At 42.1% G+C, this 19262-nt stretch overlaps 1 protein-coding gene across 2 annotated transcripts in view; it reads left to right on the top strand.

Moving 5' to 3' along the window:
* hmcn1 (hemicentin 1) overlaps window positions 1-19262 on the top strand; it is a 282829-nt gene that overhangs the window by 244903 nt on the left and 18664 nt on the right. Inside the window, exons 96-104 of one of the 2 annotated variants that reach the window (XM_061975787.2) lie at window positions 2325-2446; window positions 2527-2764; window positions 6382-6444; window positions 6539-6658; window positions 6740-6874; window positions 6963-7076; window positions 9029-9154; window positions 9238-9366; window positions 14899-15243. In XM_061975787.2, the coding sequence (XP_061831771.2) occupies window positions 2325-2446; window positions 2527-2764; window positions 6382-6444; window positions 6539-6658; window positions 6740-6874; window positions 6963-7076; window positions 9029-9154; window positions 9238-9366; window positions 14899-15243 (1392 nt within the window). The remainder of the gene's footprint in view (window positions 1-2324; window positions 2447-2526; window positions 2765-6381; window positions 6445-6538; window positions 6659-6739; window positions 6875-6962; window positions 7077-9028; window positions 9155-9237; window positions 9367-14898; window positions 15244-19262) is intronic. The other variant, XM_061975788.2, reaches the window with a different exon arrangement.

Genomic DNA, 19262 nt, shown 5'->3' with positions numbered 1-19262 from the left:
GCATTGTCTTGCTGAAATAAGCAGGGGCGTCCATGGTAACGTTGCTTGGATGGCAACATATGTTGCTCCAAAACCTGTATGTACCTTTCAGCATTAATGGTGCCTTCACAGATGTGTAAGTTACCCATGTCTTGGGCACTAATACACCGCCATACCATCACAGATGCTGGCTTTTTAACTTTGCGCCTATAACAATCCGGATGGTTCTTTTCCTCTTTGGTCCGGAGGACACGACGTCCACAGTTTCCAAAAACAATTTGAAATGTGGACTCGTCAGACCACAGAACACTTTTCCACTTTGTATCAGTCCATCTTTGATGAGCTCAGGCCCAGCGAAGCCGACGGCGTTTCTGGGTGTTGTTGATAAACGGTTTTCGCCTTGCATAGGAGAGTTTTAACTTGCACTTACAGATGTAGCGACCAACTCTAGTTACTAACAGTGGGTTTCTGAAGTGTTCCTGAGCCCATGTGGTGATATCCTTAACACACTGATGTCGCTTGTTGATGCAGTACAGCCTGAGGGATCGAAGGTCACGGGCTTAGCTGCTTACGTGCAGTGATTTCTCCAGATTCTTTGAACCCTTTGATGATATTACGGACCGTAGATGGTGAAATCCCTAAATTCCTTGCAATAGCTGGTTGAGAAAGGTTTTTCTTAAACTGTTCAACAATTTTCTCATGCATTTGTTGACAAAGTGGTGACCCTCGCCCCATCCTTGTTTGTGAATGACTGAGCATTTCATGGAATCTACTTTTATACCCAATCATGGCACCCACCTGTTCCCAATTTGTCTGTTCACCTGTGGGATGTTCCAAATAAGTGTTTGATGAGCATTCTTCAACTTTATCAGTATTTATTGCCACCTTTCCCAACTTTTTTGTCACGTGTTGCTGGCATCAAATTCTAAAGTTAATGATTATTTGCAAAAAAAAAAAATGTTTATCAGTTTGAACATCAAATATGTTGTCTTTGTAGCATATTCAACTGAATATGGGTTGAAAATGATTTGCAAATCATTGTATTCCATTTATATTTACATCTAACACAATATCCCAACTCATATGGAAACAGGGTTTGTAGATAAGGTTTATGCGTGTAGGCTGGCTGTCACCTCGGAGATGACATCATATGGTCCAACTTGTGGCTTTTTGTCATGTTGTTGACATGCAGCACACTAACATGTGCTACATTTTCTGTTCTACATTGAAGCACAATCTACCACAACATAACCTACTTCCAGTATGCTGAAAGTGGGCCTCTGGGAGGCGCCGCGATGTTATAATTGTCTGGAATGATCCAGGGGCAAGAAAATGCATGTTGCCAGAGGTTTTTTCATATAGAACACATATTAGAATAATATATGCCCTATATGAAAAAATGAGCACCAATTTAAAAAAAAACGATTCAATTGAATTATTTTAGCCTCTTAAGTTATCCAGTAGCTATAAAATTATAAAATGTCATTACTGAATAGACGACTGTGGCACGGTACAAGAGCCAAGCATGCAGGTTTAAAAAAGTTTTTAATGTTAACAAGATTTTTCCAAATGTCTTTCGGCATGTCCTGACGTTGCCGTCACTCCCAATCCTCTCTCCTCCTCTGCTCCCGGCTGCTTACTGTTAAAGACAACACATGATTAGATTAACACGTACCACCTGTGAAATCTAATCACCTGCCAGCTGTGTCTCGCCGTCCCACACATGCCCCGCCCCTAGCTGATGGTGCTCCACCCACGACACCATCGCCAGAGGCGGTGACCTTTGCCCCTGCAGGGCGCTGACGCACTTCCTTCCACAACGACATGTGTAATATTTGTATTTCTGTCAGTACAAATATGTTGACACGCACACAGACAGAATATCCTCCCCCCGTCGTCTGTCTATGCAGCGCGATCGACTTCTTTCTCACGGCCATTTGTGCATAACTTTGCCAGTTTGCACAAACATTTCAGAAGTGCTAAATATAGACGCAAAACAGTGGCCACAGAACAGTCTCAGTCTTGATAAATCCCATTTCGAGTGCTAAATTATTATATTTGCATCTCCTTCCAGTATTGTGGGCGTTCTGATAATCAACGTATATTCTGCATATTCAGTATATGAAGACAGACACGCTAAATAAATTGCGCTCCCTGTTTTGCTCATTTAAGAGACGCAATCCTCTGCACATGAGCTCAGTCGATGTAATTTTTGCATGTGTTTTAAAACACGCAAACCTTCAGTGGATCAGGCCCTATGTTGATATTGTATATCATGAAAAGGTTCTGTTGGAGGGCTGCAATGTCAATACTATGAGTGACGGCGGGGTTCACTGTGATACTAGGTGAGATTCTGAGGATGACCCACATTGCCCGTGGCCTTGACTCAGACGGTGCGTTGTTGCTGGACATCGCGGTGAACGGCCATATCTTGCAGCTGCCTTCACATGTGGACATCAGCATCAAGGTACATCCATGAAGAGACTGTCCTTGTGTATATAACAATGAGCGACTCTTCGCAAACGACATAAACACCTCTCCTGTCAGGACTACACGGAGGACTACATCCAAACAGGTCCGGGCCAAATCTACGCTTTGTCTACTCGAATGTTCAGCATCGACAGGGAGAGCGTTCCTTACTCCTGGAATCACACCATCTCCTACGACGTGTCCAAGGGTAAAATGCCCTACCTGGTCGAGACGCTTCATGCGACGGCCGTCAATGCTCGGTACCACCCCTTGGAGGAAGTGCTGGAGTACGACATCCAAGCAAGTATCAGCAAGGGTAAGAGAACTAACCTACCGTATTTTCCGGACTATAAGGCGCACTTTTCTCATAACTCGACAGTGCGTCGAATAACCCGGTGCGCCTAATGTACGAAATAATTATGGTTTTGCTCACCGACCTCGAAGCAATTTTATTTGGTACATGGTGTAATGATAAGTGTGACCAGTAGTTGGCAGTCAAACATGAGAGATATCACTCAACCAACATTCCCTCTAAGGTGCGCGCCTGCGCAATTGCGCACCGCTCACGCGTTCTCTGCGCACAGCAAATTAATGACGCGCAGGAAATCAGAAATCCCATCTGAACTTTAAACAAAATAAACACATTACAATTTATTCTGTATGATTTTGCAATGCAACTCTGTGAGTGACAGGTGACAACAAGAGTGGCCCCAATGAATAAAACAATCTTTGTCAACACAGTTCAATTATCGTCTGTCGAGACACTTTACGGACAGGAATTCCATCAATCACTTTATTGAGCAAAACTGTTTGTAACCACACCAAAAGCATGAGTAAAAAAAACTTTTATCGATAAAAACTGGTAATTTTCTGCCATACAAACCAGGCTTAAACCAACGTTATCATCCGTCGTTTCAACAGAAGCCGCTCGCTCTCTCACCTGCACCAACACAAGCACTCATGGCACTTAGCCAGTGCTGCGTTTATGGCCACACAAAAAGTCGGACAACCCCAACGCCACATAATGTGTAAATGTTGTAACACTCTGACTCCACAATCAGATGTGTGCTTATTTTACTGCCATTTATTAAGGATGTTAATCTAAGGATATTATTCATGAAATATTGTCACTAGATTTCATAAATGCTAATAAAAAGATGTATTTTACAGACAGAAAGTTACAGGAACTAAATGTAATTTCTGAATGGGGTAACATTTCTTTTAAAGGCAGGACTCGCAGCCAGACATACAATACTAGCACATTCGGTCATGAAAAACATGTTTTTTTGTTATTGTCATTGTAAGTGGGCAAAATCACTTATATCAGAAAATTATTTTAATAAAACATTTAAATTGTTATGATGTTAGGTTTGGGACAGGTGTGACGCTGGTGTGGCCACAGTGTGCACGTCTGATGTTGCTCACATGTGCTCCATTGAATGCTCAGGGAGTTTGTGCGTTTTCTCACACACAAGAAAAATTAGAGGGAACATTGCACTCAAGTAAACAACACCAACATTTTATATGTTCCATTGAAAATATAGAACATTACACACGGCGCTCAAAAAGCTATCAAAATGTTTTAGTACGACTTTAACAAGCTATGAAGCCGCATCGCTTGGTGGATTGTCGACGCATTAAACATACAAGTATTATTATGCTGTGCGTATATAAGGTAAGACATATTATCTGCCGTTTTGTTTCTCAATATTATGCAACTTTTCTTACCTTCTGGTACCTGCTGATGTTTATTTGAGAGCTTCATAAATTCTGAAAAATTGCGCACGTCCGCCTTTGTAGTCTGTACCGACGACCTAGTCCAGGGGTCGGCAACCTTTACCACTCAAAGAGCCATTTTGACCCGTTTCACAAATTAAAGAAAACAATGGGAGCCACAAAACTCTTTTGAAATTTAAAATGAAATAACACTGCATATAAATTGTTTTGCTTTGTGCTATGTATAAACAAACTATTATGGGTTACATTTATGAAATCAATGAACGACTGCAGAGAAAATGAAATAACATTTCTGCATGCAACAAAACGTTTTTAACTCCGAAAAAGACGTCGGGTTGAAGGTTAAGTAAAATACTTAATGTCTATTTAAGTCCTCCTTGTAGTAATGAAAAAACAAAACGCCCGAAAGAGTTTGGGCTACAGGGATTCTGGGTATTTGTTCTGTTGTGTTTATGTTGTGTTACGGTGCGGATGTTCTCCCGAAATGTGTTTGTCATTCTTGTTTGGTGTGGGTTCACAGTGTGCCGCATATTTGTAACAGTGTTAAAGTTGTTTATATCACCACCCTCAGTGTAACCTGTATGGCTGTTGACCAAGTATGCCTTGCAGTCACTTACGTGTGTATGCAGAAGTCGCATACAACATGAGACTGGGCCGGCACGCAGTTTGTATGGTGATAAAGCGGACGCGACGACAGGTCGTAGAGGACGCTAAAGACAGTGCCATCACGGCACGCCCTGAATATTGTTGTCCGGGTGGAAATCAGAGAATGGTTGCCCCGGGAGATTTTCAGGAGGGGCATTGAAATTCGGGTTACTCCCGGAAAAATCGGGAGGGTTGGCAAGTATGCAGCTGAGCCGCATCAGAGTAATCAAAGAGCCGCATGCGGCTCCGGAGCCGCGGGTTGCCGACCCCTGACCTAGTCAATAAGCTTCTTCTTTTTCTCTATCTTCTTGTTATGGGGCATTTATCCTCCGCTGTTACCATTGCCAATATAAAGTAGTGTAAAGTTCTTACTTATATCTGTCAGTAAACTCGCCATGAAAGCGCTAAAACAAACCGGTGTAGTGAGTTTACATTATTCACCCAAGGAACTTTAGTTATTAGAGTTCCGGTCGGACGGTTTTTCACGGGACACATTTTCGTCCTTGTTGTTGTTTTCTGGATAAAGTCTGAATGTCATTAAAACAGTTAGCTCCATCTTTTGACACTTCTTCCACCCCTGTCCTTGCACGCTACACCGCTACAACAAAGATGACGAGGAGAAGACGCTGCCGAAGGTGAACCACGTAAATAAGACCGCCCACAAAACGGCGCATCTGGAAGCGACTGTCAGCATACTTGCCAACCTTGAGACCTCCGGATTCGGGAGATGGGGGGGCTGGGTTTCGGTGGTAGCGGGGGGTGTATATAGTAGCGTCCTGGAAGAGTTAGTGCTGCAAGGGGTTCTGGGTATTTGTTCTGTTGTGTTTATGTTGTGTTACGGTGCGGATGTTCTCCCGAAATGTGTTTGTCATTCTTGTTTGGTGTGGGTTCACAGTGTGGTGCATATTTGTAACAGTGTTAAAGTTGTTTATACGGCCGCCCTCAGTGTGACCTGTATGTCTGTTGATCAAGTATGACTTGCATTCACTTATGTGTGTGTAAAAGCCGAATATATTAGGTAACTGGGTCGGCACGCTGTTTGTATGGAGGAAAAGCGGACTTGACGACAGGTTGTAGAGGACGCTTAAGGCAGTGCCTTAAAGGCACGCCCCCAATATTGTTGTCCGGGTGGAAATCGGGAGAAATTCGGGAGAACGGTTGCCCCGGGAGATATTCGGGAGGGGCACTAAAATTCGGGAGTCTCCCGGGAAAATCGGGAGGGTTGGCAAGTATGACTGTCAGAAAGCGGCTTGAAGATGATCTGTAAAACATAATCTATGCAACATTTTGACCAAAGAACCACCATTACATGTTATGTAGATGTTTTCAATTTAGAAAAAAATAAAAAATATGACTCTTTTAATGCGCCCTATAATACGGTGCGCCTTTTATATAAAAAAAGATCGAAAATAGACCATTCATCCGCAGTGCGCCTTATAATCCGGTGCGCCCTGTAATCCGGAAAATACGGTAACCTAGTATCACACTGGGTTCTCACCTTGATCTCATTTCTGCCCGTCAAAGGTAATAATTGCATATTCATCGTTTCAGGTGATCGCAGCAACCAGTGTCCTAATGGGTTCACTTTGGTCCCTGCAGGGCCGTACTGTGCAGGTGCGTGTGAAATTATTAATCGAGGATTCCATTGTCACTAAAGACATTAAGTACCATGCAAAGTTTCCTTGCTTTTATTGTTTATGCACCACAGATGAGAACGAGTGTGAGGTCGGGAGCCCCTGTTCTCACGCGTGCCACAACGCCATGGGCACCTACTACTGCTCTTGTCCCCGTGGTCTCACCATATCAGCTGACGGCAGGACGTGTCAAGGTATACCGCACTCACACATTTACAGTAAGTTAGGGCGTTGTCGTGACAGCGTGAGTCACCCAAGCGTTTCCCCCACACCAGATATTGATGAGTGTTCACTGGGGGCGAACGTGTGTCATGACGGACAGGACTGCGAGAACACTTTCGGATCGTACCGCTGCATGATGCGCTGTGGCCGCGGTTTCAGGAGAGCAGCCGATGGCCTGAGTTGCACAGGTATAAAAACATTTAATAAGGAATTGTTTCCAGTGTGGAATAGTAGTGGCGTCCTAAGTTTCCACAACTCTCATCGTTTGTTGCTAAGATATAAACGAGTGCCGGGAGTCCAATCCTTGCAATCAACACTGCCTCAACACTATTGGAAGTTATCGCTGCACCTGTGAGCCTGGCTTTCAACTCAGGAACCGACGCTGTGTTGGTGAGTAACCTCCTAAAAAGGCTACTTAGCCTGCACCCAAGCATAATAAAAGAAAAGTTTTTCAGGAATGCTACTGCACGGTAGTCTGAAATTATCATCATAGTCATCAGTCATAGCCTTCTTAAATAGAATGATAGGATACCTGGACTAATCACCCGTAAATCACAGGATTGACACACCTGCCTTCTCGTTTTTGTATGTATTTCATATTTTTTGCTCACTTTTTATCTTTAATGAGTGAGATGTGAGGAGCAACCATTAATTAAACAGTCCTGCAGCTGGTTTACTTTTAATACTCTTTTCTTGTACTTTAGTGAAGTCCTTTACAAAAGGCAAACATTGTAGTCTATAGGCTACTAGGAGCTAGTAGCTACACAACAACTAAGCAAACAATAGCACACAAGCAAGATGCACGTAATACGGCGTGGCGAAGTTGGTAGAGTGGCCGTGCCAGCAATCGGAGGGTTGCTGGTTACTGGGGTTCAATCCCCACCTTCTACCATCCTAGTCACGTCCGTTGTGTCCTTGGACAAGACACTTCACCCCTTGCTCCTGATGGCTGCTGGTTAGCGCCTTGCATGGCAGCTCCCGCCATCAGTGTGTGAATGTGTGTGTGAATGGGTGAATGTGGAAATAGTGTCAAAGCGCTTTGAGTACCTTGAAGGTAGAAAAGTGCTATACAAGTATAACCCATTTATCATTTATCATTTATTAATTGAACAATATTGCAGTCCAAAACATGATATGTCAATATAAACAAGTATCAAATAATTATAGTGCAGCATATTACTTACATACAAACACCCTTAGGGCAGAAGCATATTAGAAAGTATTCAGTAACAAACGTGTCTGCATCATTCAACTTACTGCATCATGAGTAGGGATAGGTAATTTTCATATTTGAATCAATACAGATTTAAATATGTACATACAGTACCAATTTTCGGTTGTGTTAATTATGTTAATTTGTTTGATATAATGACATTTTGTATTTAACAATTACCAACGAGCTGATAACGATTAACAGCTTTTTACACTTTTTTGTATATAGTGCACTTTGCATGCAGTTGCAATTTCAAGACACAAGATGGCAGTAGGTTATGGGCTACGGTGCATTGCCTACTCAGGGAATAGTCTTTGCCATTAAGCTGAATGAACTTTTTTGTTGAACCATAAAAAGTGTTTGTACTGTAAGTATTGCAGTTATTACGCACCTGCTGTTTGATTGTAATGTGGCAATGTGCTTCTTAGTTGTAAATGTCCTTAACAAATATGGAGGTGCGAAAAAGCAACGTAAAATCGCTAATCACTTGCATGGCAAATCCCAAATAAATTAGCATCGAGCTTGCGCATTTTGATAAGTGGAGCCTAAGTGTATGTTTAAATGTTTCCTAACATAGGCATACTTGCTTTGTTGGCATGGGATATTGTAACATTACCTCGAGGCAGTCCGATTGAGTCCGCTTTGACTGCTGCTTGGTGCTTGTTTGCCCGCCAAGTGCTTTAGCCGGATGTGACGTCACATGCAACAAAGTTATCGAAATATGTCGCTGTTTGATTTTGCGTGAATCTGATCAGTGCCTATAAAATTACCAAATTTGGTACCAATCCCCAGTCATGTAATTAACTTACCACTTCACTTTAACTTAAAGACAGCATAAATCAATTTCAGACAGTTAATAGTAAATCGTTTAGTATTTTTATACCTACCATTATTCTATTGTTGATTAATTTCACTTGATTTAAATATTTTCTAACATTCCACACTACAAAATAATTAAGAATGCAGGATTCTTGCTAATATTGTACCAGATTAATATCGGTCAGTACTCAAGCGTCCAATATCGGTATCATATGGATGTGAAAAAGTTGTATATAGTAGTTCAGATTAATGATTCTGACGAATCACACATTTCAGTTTTTTTCCAGAACTGATGTATTTTTCTCCGCAGACATAAATGAATGCAGGCAGAGGGTTTGTCGTTCCGACCAGCAGTGTAAAAACACCCGTGGTGGTTACAGCTGTATCGACCTGTGCTCCGCTGGCATGACCAAGGGTGCCAACGGGACGTGTGTAGGTCGGTATCAAGTGTTCTTTATGTAGCAGTAAGTAGTTTGTGTTGCGTTACGACAGTGTGACTCACAGCACACTCTGTCATAGACATGGACGAGTGCAGAGACGGCACCCATCAGTGCAGATATAACCAGATCTGTGAAAACACCAGAGGTAGTTACCACTGCGCCTGTCCACGTGGCTACAGATCTCAGGGACTGGGCCGACCTTGTTTGGGTACGTACACACACTCATATACACGTCACTTTTCAGCAACATTCTAAAAGCTTTGCTTATGAGCAGCTAATAACTTGTGCAAATAGTCTGGGCTCAAAAATGTGAATAACCTCAATACTTCCTTATCTGTGCTTCTTTTAAACTTTTGACTGTATATGTGCCTGCAAACTCACTCCTGTAAGAACACAACATGATATTGCTGTCTGCCGTGTAGCGTAGTTCAGAAAGCACTGCTTGCTTACACACTGCCCATTAACCCTTTAGAGATGCAATGTATGTAATCAAATCGATTAATTTTTAATAGAAAAACGATTCGATTTGTATTTTGTTGCTTCGATGATTCCTTTAATGAGTTCACTACCGTATTTTTCGGACTATAAGTCGCTCCGGAGTATACGTCGCACCGGCCGAAAATGCACAATAAAGAAGGAAAAAAACATATATACGTCGCACTGGAGTATAAGTCGCATTTTTTGGGGAAATTTATTTGATAAAAGCCAACACCAAGAATAGACATTTGAAAGGCAATTTAAAATAAACAAAGAATAGTGAACAACAGGCTGAATAAGTGTACGTTATATGAGGCATAAATAACCAACTGAGAACGTGCCTGGTATGTTAACGTAACATATTATGGTAAGAGTCATTCAAATAACTATAACATATAGAACATGCTATACGTTTACCAAACAATCCGTCACTCCTAATCGCTAAATCCGATTAAATCTTCCTCCCCGGTGTCGCCTCTGGTATACGCCCCGCTAGCGTCCTTTCTTTCTGCTGCTCGATTGCTGTTCTCTGCAGCATATTTCAGTACGTCCGGCTTGTAATCGGCAGTATATGATTTCCTTTTCGGTGCCATTTTAGTTCAGTCCTTCTCAGTTTTTATAAGTTACCGCCAATGTTGAAATGATCCCTTTTAATAGCTCCGGAAGTAGCGTATAGCATATAGCAGTTAGCACATCATGACCCACAACGCACTTCTGCCATGACCCGCCCCCGCCGAATTCTTATTGGTTGGCGTGTGAGTGACGATTGCTGACGTGTGTGTGACGATTGCAGACATTTTCTTCGTCGCTCACACGAATGAGATAAATAATATTATTTGATATTTTACGGTAATGTGTTAATAATTTCACACATAAGTCGCTCCGGACTATAAGTCGCACCCACGGACAAACTATGAAAAAAACGTTGACTTTTGGTCCGAAAAATACGGTAATTAAAACAATTATAAAACCAGACAGCAACCTAAAATACGCAAACATTGTTTCCGCGATAGTGCTCCTTTGGGGGATGTGGGTTGTGCTGCTCTCACGGTGTGCAGTGAGGCATGTTTAGCTATTCCTTGTCCTGCAGGGATGATACTGGTAAGAACTGTACTTTATGGCGGCGAGGATTAGTGATTTAGAGGTAGCTAAAACCAGAGGTGTGGACTCGAGTCACATGACTTGGACTCGAGTCAGACTCGAGTCATGAATTTGATGACTTTAGACTCGACTTGACAAAATGTAAAAAGACTTGCAACTCGACTTAGACTTCAACATCAATGACTTGTGACTTCACTTGGACTTGAGCCTTTTGAATTGACATGACTTGACATGACTTGCTACTTTCCCCAAAACCCAAAGATGAAAAAGTTATTCGGGAGCGCTCCGTATTTTTCATCGTGTACTTGTCTATCAGCGTTGCGTGTGTCAGCTGGTGTGGTCTCAGTACAACAGCCAATCAAATTAGATCTACTTTGTTTTCATCACACAGCATTCATCCAATCAAATTGCAGGACAACCAACGAAGAAGACATGTCCAAACCACACGCCAGTGAACAAAAAATGATACCTAAAATAATTTTGTTTGGGTATAAAAATTACGAGGTGGTCAACAAAACGGTTTGCAGTATGCAACACATGCGGTTCGAAAATTACTGATGGAGAGGCAGCAACTTCCAACTTCGTCCGGCATTTGAAGTTGCACAAAGAACGGTAAGTTTTGAATGTAAGATAACGTTTATTGGCTAAGTAACGTGACTTTTATTTGCTGTGTAGTTAAATCAGTGAGGCTGTAAACTCACTGCTAACGTTATAACGTTATTGCAAACACGGGAATCTGTTGCAGTTCACTACCTTATTCATACTTTTTGTTCAGTGATGTTTTTTAAGCAGGGTTACGTTAGTCAATATATCACACGTAACGTTAGACGGCGGTCAGCAGCACCGCGTATTTTAGCCACCTAAAAAAAGACAAAAATAGTAAAATAAAGGTCAGTTAAAATGTATACTATATTATGAATATGTGTACCGTTTTAGCTAGCTTTCTGACATACTGTTGGTTGTTTACCTCAGTGGTCCCCAACCACCGGGCCGCGGCCCGGTACTGGTCTGTGGATCGATTGGTATCGGGCCGCACAAGAATTTTTTCTTTTTTTTTTCTTTTTTTAATTAAATCAACATAAAAAACACAAGATACACTTACAAGTAGTGCACCAACCCAAAACAACTCTCTCCCCCCTTTTGTTCTGGGCATTGAACATGAAGACTCTTCCTTCACTGTTCCGAGTGACCATGAGAGTCTTGGCAGTGCCTGCCTCCAGTGCTCCAGTGGAGCGAGTTTTCAGCCATGGTGGCATCATACTACGCCCCCATCGTGCACAAATGACTGACAGACTCTTGGCTAATTTGGTCTTTTGCAAATGCAATGCAGCATAGGGCCCTGACATATAAAAAGTACAACTTTTTTGTTATGTTCACGTATATGTCATGTTTTTTCAATGTTAACACTTTTGTACAAATAAGTACATTTGCACTTTATTTTTCAATGTGTTTGTTCTGTAAAGGAATGAGTTAATGTTTAAAATGACTGGTTAATAGTGCTATTATAAAGTGCAATGTCAGCACAATTTTCTTTCCTGCAATTTAAAATGCACTTGTTTTAATAAATAAATACAGCGTTTGAAAAGCATACACAATCTGTGTTAATATATTAGTCTGTGGTTAAAAGGACTTGAAAGGACTCGAAGCTCAAAATGCAGGACTTAGGACTTGACTTGAGACTTTCCAGTCTTGACTTTGGACTTGACTCGGGGCTTGCCTGTCTTGACTCGGGACTTGACTCGGACTTGAGGGCAAAGACTTGAGACTTACTTGTGACTTGCAAAACAATGACTTGGTCCCACCTCTGGCTAAAACTCTGTCGACTGCATGGACGTTAGCTGCTCGCTAGTCAGTAGATTCAAGCTAGCAATATTTATAGCGCCAACTCTATTGTTAGTTTTAAAGCCAAAATACGTCCAGTCTCCCTTGTCTGTCTTCACACTGTTTCTGCCTACAAGTGGTCTGTGTGTGTGTGTGTTGATGCTGACTTGGGTCATTTCCAAAAAAAAGTACCGGTATTTTTTCAGCACTATAGTCCATTTTCTTCTGCTTATCTGAGGTCGGGTCGCCGGGGCAGCAGCCTAAGCAGGGAAGCCCAGACTTCCCTCTCCCCAGCCACTTCGTCCAGCTCCTCCCGGCAAATCCCGAGGCGTTCTCAGGCCAGCCGGGAGACATAGTCTTCCCAACGTGTTCTGAGTCTTCCCCGTGGCCTCCTACCGGTCGGACGTGCCCTAAACACCTCCCTAGGGAGGCGCTCAGGTGGCATCCTGACCAGATGCCCGAACCACCTCATCTGGCTCCTCTCCATGTGGAGGAGCAGTGGCTTTACTTTGAGCTCCTCCCGGATGGCAGAGCTTCTCACCCTATCTCTAAGGGAGAGTTCGCCACCCTGCGGAGGAAACTCATTTCGGCCGCTGGTACCCGTGATCTTGTCCTTTCGGTCATAACCCTAAGCTCATGACCATAGGTGAGGATGGGAACGTAGATCGACGGGTAAATTGAGAGCTTTGCCTTCCGGCTCAGCTCCTTCTTCACCACAACGGATCGATACAGCATCCGCATTACTGAAGACGCCGCACCTATCTCATGATCCACTCTTCCCTCACTCATGAACAAGACTCCAAGGTACTTGAACTCCCTTATCGTGGTAGAGGAGTTTGCGTGTCCCAATGACCCTGGGAGCTATGCTGTCCGGGGCATTGTATGCCCCCTGTTAGGGTCTCCCAAGACACCTAGACAAATCCTCGGTGAGGGATCAGACAAGGAGCAGCTTGAAGAATTTTATGGAAAGTAACAATCGAGGACCTAGATTTCTCTTGCCCGGATGCGGGTCACCGGGGCTCCCCTCTGGAGCCAGGCCCGGAGGTGGGGCACGATAGCGAGCGCCTGTCCCCATGGGGATCGGCCAGGCACAGCTTGAAGAGGCAAAGTGGGTCCCCCCTCCAATGGGCTCACCACTCATGAGAGGGGCAATAGAGGTCAGCCAAAGTCAGGGCACTTGGCGGTCCGATCCTCGTCTATACATAAGCTAGCACTATAGTACCTTTTATAATTCATTAGTACCGCGGTAATTCATTAGTACCAGTATACCGTACAAGCCCAGTGTGTTTTATTCCATTACTTGATTAATCTAACAAATTAATCGGTAGATTACCCGATTACTAAAATAATCGAAAGCTGCATCGCTAACTGCACGGTACCATGCACTTTTATACTCGGTAGGTGTTCGAATTTGAAGATTTCGAAAAAGACAGACTCTGAAAGTCAGTGGTCCTTTGGACATACTTGCCGACCCTCCCGATTTTGCCGGGAGACTCCCGAATTTCAGTGCCCCTCCCAAAAATCTCCCGGGGCAACCATTCTCCCGAATTTCTCCCGATTTCCACCCAGACAACAATATTGGGGGCGTGCCTTAAAGGCTCTGCCTTAAGCGTCCTCTACGACCTGTCGTCACGTCCACTGTTCCTCCATACAAACAGCGTGCCGGCACAGACACATAATATATGCGGCTTTTACCCACACATAAGTGAATGCAAGGCATTGTTGATCAACAGCCATACAGGTCACACTGACGGTGGCCGCATAAACAACTTTAACACTGTTACAAATATGCGCCACGCTGTGAACCCACACCAAACAAGAATGACAAACACATTTCGGGAGAACATCCACACCGTAACACAACAGAACAAATACCCAGAACCCCTTGCAGCACTAACTATTCCCCTCACCTCAAACACGTCTCCTGAATTCGGAGGTCTCAAGGTTGGCAAGTATGCCTTTGGACTTGGACCCAAGCAAAGACCAGCACCACTTTTCATTTCACATCTTTGTCACTATCTTGTTGAACTCTATCCCACTTTTGGTTGCTGCTTTAGTAACAGCACAAGTCCTGCTTGTGACATCATTAACATGTCTTAAGAAATCTGTCATCTTTTTCCCCACTCTGCTTCTAGAACATCATTATTTCAGGATTGACGGGATCAGTTTTGTATTTTTTTTAACTGATGTATCACATTTTCCCCCCCATCCTCATCTCTCCTCTCCATGTATATGGCCCGCACCACATGTCTTTCATTTCTCTCCATGTCTTCTTGTCCTTACATGACTGCTACTCCTGTTCTGTACCTCTGGTGCCGGTCTTTCTTTGTGTTGAGGGCAGATATAAATGAATGTGACAGGCTCCCTCAGCCCTGTGCCCACCAGTGCGTCAACACTCCGGGCAGCTTTAAGTGCACCTGCCCAACGGGGCGCCACCTGCTGGGTGACGGCAAGTCCTGTGCCGGGCTTGAGCGCCTGCCAAGTTACGAGAGTTACTCGTACGGCTTCCGAACGTCCCAGTCCTCACCTGAGCGCAGACCCTACCGCCGCCACTACCACAACATGGCCTCGCACAGCTATCACTCCTACGGGGGGCGTGGCCGCAGAGGAGCCCCCATAAACGCCTCACGCCAGGGACCCCCGGCTTGTCAGGAGGGGTTTGTGTCAAGGGATGGTCGCTGCTTAGGTAATTATAGAAGAAAGGCACGGTCTCAGAGAGAGTGAATCCTAACTTTCATCATCCTGTAATCAAATAATGACATTTTCAATCAAGTTTACTTTGTATAAAAAGTATGTTTCTCACAGGACTGCAATGTATTTGTGGTGCTGGGTTGGATTTTCAAAATAGGCCATGACACGTGCACAAATTTATTTTAACAAGACTCTGTACATTTGTCGAAAGGAGATCGACAGGAGGGAAGGGATTTACAAACCCCGTTTCCATATGATTTGTGAAATTGTGTAGGATGTAAATATAAACGGAATACAATGATTTCCAAATCCTTTTCAACCCATATTCAGTTGAATGCACTACAAAGACAAGATATTTGATGTTCAAACTCAATAAACTTTTTTTTTTTTTTTTGCAAATAATAATTAACTTAGAATTTCATGGCTGCAACATGTGCCAAAGTAGTTGGGAAAGGGCATGTTCACCACTGTGTTACATGGCCTTTCCTTTTAACAACACTCAGTAAACGTTTGGGAACTGAGGAGACACATTTTTGAAGCTTGTCAGGTGGAATTCTTTCCCATTCTTGCTTGATGTACAGCTTAAGTTGTTCAACTGTCCGGGGGTCTCCGTTGTGGTATTTTAGGCTTCATAATGCGCCACACATTTTCAATGGGAGACAGGTCTGGACTACAGGCAGGCCAGTCTAGTACCCACACTCTTTTATTATGAAGCCACGTTGATGTAGCACGTGGCTTGGCATTGTCTTGCTGAAATAAGCAGGGGCGTCCATGGTAACGTTGCTTGGATGGCAACATATGTTGCTCCAAAACCTGTATGTACCTTTCAGCATTAATGGCGCCTTCACAGATGTGTAAGTTACCCATGTCTTGGGCACTAATACACCCCCATACCATCACAGATGCTGGCTTTTCAACTTTGCGCCTATAACAATCCGGATGGTTCTTTTCCTCTTTGGTCCAGAGGACACGATGTCCACAGTTTCCAAAAACAATTTGAAATGTGGACTCGTCAGACCAAAGAACACTTTTCCACTTTGTATCAGTCCATCTTAGATGAGCTCAGGCCCAGCAAAGCGGACGGCGTTTCTGGGTGTTGTTGATAAACAGTTTTCGCCTTGCATAGGAGAGTTTTAACTTGCACTTACAGATGTAGCAACCAACTGTAGTTACTGACAGTGGGTTTCTGAAGTGTTCCTGAGCCCATGTGGTGATATCCTTTACACACTGATGTTGCTTGTTGATGCAGTACAGCCTGAGGGATCGAAGGTCACGGGCTTAGCTGCTTACATGCAGTGATTTCTCCAGATTCTCTGAACACTTTGATGATATTACGGACCGTAGATGGTGAAATCCCTAAATTCCTTGCAAAAGCTGGTTGAGAAAGGTTTTTCTTAAACTGTTCAACAATTTGCTCACGCATTTGTTGACAAAGTGGTGACCCTCGCCCCATCCTTGTTTGTGAATGACTGAGCATTTCATGGAATCTACTTTTATACCCAATCGTGGCACCCACCTGTTCCCAATTTGCCTGTTCACCTGTGGGATGTTCCAAATAAGTGTTTGATGAGCATTCCTCAAATTTATCAGTATTTATTGCCACCTTTCCCAACTTCTTTGTCACGTGTTGCTGGCATCAAATTCTAAAGTTAATGATTATTTGCAAAAAAAATGTTTATCAGTTTGAACATCAAATATGTTGTCTTTGTAGCATTTTCAACTGAATATGGGTTGAAAAGGATTTGCAAATCATTGCATTCTGTTTATATTTACATCTAACACAATTTCCCAACTCATATGGAAACGGGGTTTGTAGATGGCCCCATTCCTTGGTGGATCTTGTGTGTGGGGTTAATCACTTTGCAATGCAGTCTGCTGAAAATGATGGAAAGTGCCACTCACTGACACTGTGGGCAAAATTGGAATTGTCATAAAGCTATAAGCTATTCAACAATCTACTACCGTTTAGTGGCTAAAGTGGACAATACACCTACCCAATTTGTCACGTTTCATGTGCCAGGCAAACAGCGGCCAATGGGCCATATGATTCCCAATCCTACTGTACGATGATTTTAATCTGAATTTAAAACAGTTCCTTGTGGTCCAGATAATACATATTGGATATGCTTCAGTGTAAAATTTCATCCAAAGTCACTTTAATAACCCGTTTTTTGACTCTGTCTGCAAGATGTTCAATCTGGAGAAGTTTTTAGTATCTTAAATGTAAAAAAAAGTGTATGTAGAAAAAGTTTGGACACCCCCGAGTTGTTGGTAGCAACATTTAATTGCTTTTTCTCGTTATTTATTATACTTTCTGCGCTACTTATCTTTTTTTGCTCTTTTATTTTTCTTAATTTTATTTCTACAATATACCACGGGTGCATAAAAAACGCCACGGTCTGCAAATGGCCCCTGTTGCACGTATTTCAGCAGAAAAGAAAAATGTTGTCATACAGCTGAAGAGTATCTTTAGGCTCTGTCTTCTTAGCAATTGTGCTGAAAGTGTTCTGCACGCTTCCACACATCATCTTTCACGCTGGTGGTAATGCTTGTGGCGATGCCCTGCATGTCTGGATCTTCGCTTTCCATGACCGCTTGTATTTGAGTAGCGAGTAAATGCATGACACAAAAAACACTTTTAATAAGTTCCCACATAGTATGCATTAAAAGTGAATAAAACCAAATGTTGCGTTTGGAAAAATATATCGCTCCCCCAGAAGACCAACATTTTTTCTTCCCATTGTCCCTGTGAGTTCTCGCCAGAGTGTTGCAAAGTCTAACTATTACAAGCTACCTTCTTACTAAAGTTGCTTGCAAAGTTTGTGAGTCGCGGGTTGCAGTTTTTTGGGCTTGTTATGAACGTGTGGTTGCTTGTTTGGGCTTGCTTTTCTGTCCTCACAATAAATCAAAACATTACTGCATCGGTAGCTAATTTGTTCTTCTCTACACGTTTCTTGACTATTGCATCCCCGGTTGACTTAGCAAGCCCCAACACGCACACGCACACGCACGCACACACACACACACACACACACACACACACACACACACACACACACACACACACACACACACACACACACACACACACACAATGAAGCATGTGCAACTATGCTAGAGCCCAGACTGACAGAGAAACAAGTGATGAGACAGAGTGAGAATTAGTTATAGTCAGTGTGTGTGTGTATATATAAGTATATATATATATATATATATATATATATATATATATATATATATATATATATATATATATATATATATATATATATATATATATATATATATACACATACATATACATACATATATATATATATATATATATATATATATATATATATATATATATATACACATACATATATACATACATACAAATATACATACATACATATATACATATATATACATACATATATACAAATATATACATACATACATATATACATACATATATATATATTTTTAATTATAGATAGTAATAAAATACAAAATGTTTGTTTAAAAAATGTATATTTTATATTATCTAAATAGCCCAATTGAAAAAATCATTAAAAATGTTTATATATAAAAAGAGAGAGTACTAAAGTACTGATTAGACCCTAGGTGGAAAATGTCTTAGGTCTGTGTGCGTGTGTGTGTCTGTTTGTGTCCACTTTGTTTTGGGCTGTTAAAAAAGCATTACGTTTAATAAACAAACATTGCATAACATTTGCATAAATCAAATAAATTGCCCTGGCCTGTGTTGAGTAGAAATTTTGGTATGGTAAACCTATTAAAAATAGTAATTACTTTATTTGGTTATCTGTTCTATTTTTTATATTTTTTTATATTTCAAAATCAAATTTACAGTAATACAAGGTAAGATCACACGCACTTTGAATTTCCCCAACACTGTAACAATTTGAAGCAGCTCTACCAATGCATTCATACCTTGCATGTGCATGTCCGCGGTTTAATGCAAAACGGTTAATCTTCCCACCTCTACTGAATTTGAATACATTTACCGTC

The sequence above is a fragment of the Nerophis lumbriciformis genome, linkage group LG14 (assembly GCF_033978685.3).
Source record: "Nerophis lumbriciformis linkage group LG14, RoL_Nlum_v2.1, whole genome shotgun sequence".
Taxonomy (NCBI): Eukaryota; Metazoa; Chordata; class Actinopteri; order Syngnathiformes; family Syngnathidae; genus Nerophis; species Nerophis lumbriciformis.
This window is presented reverse-complemented; position numbering and strand designations above follow the sequence as displayed.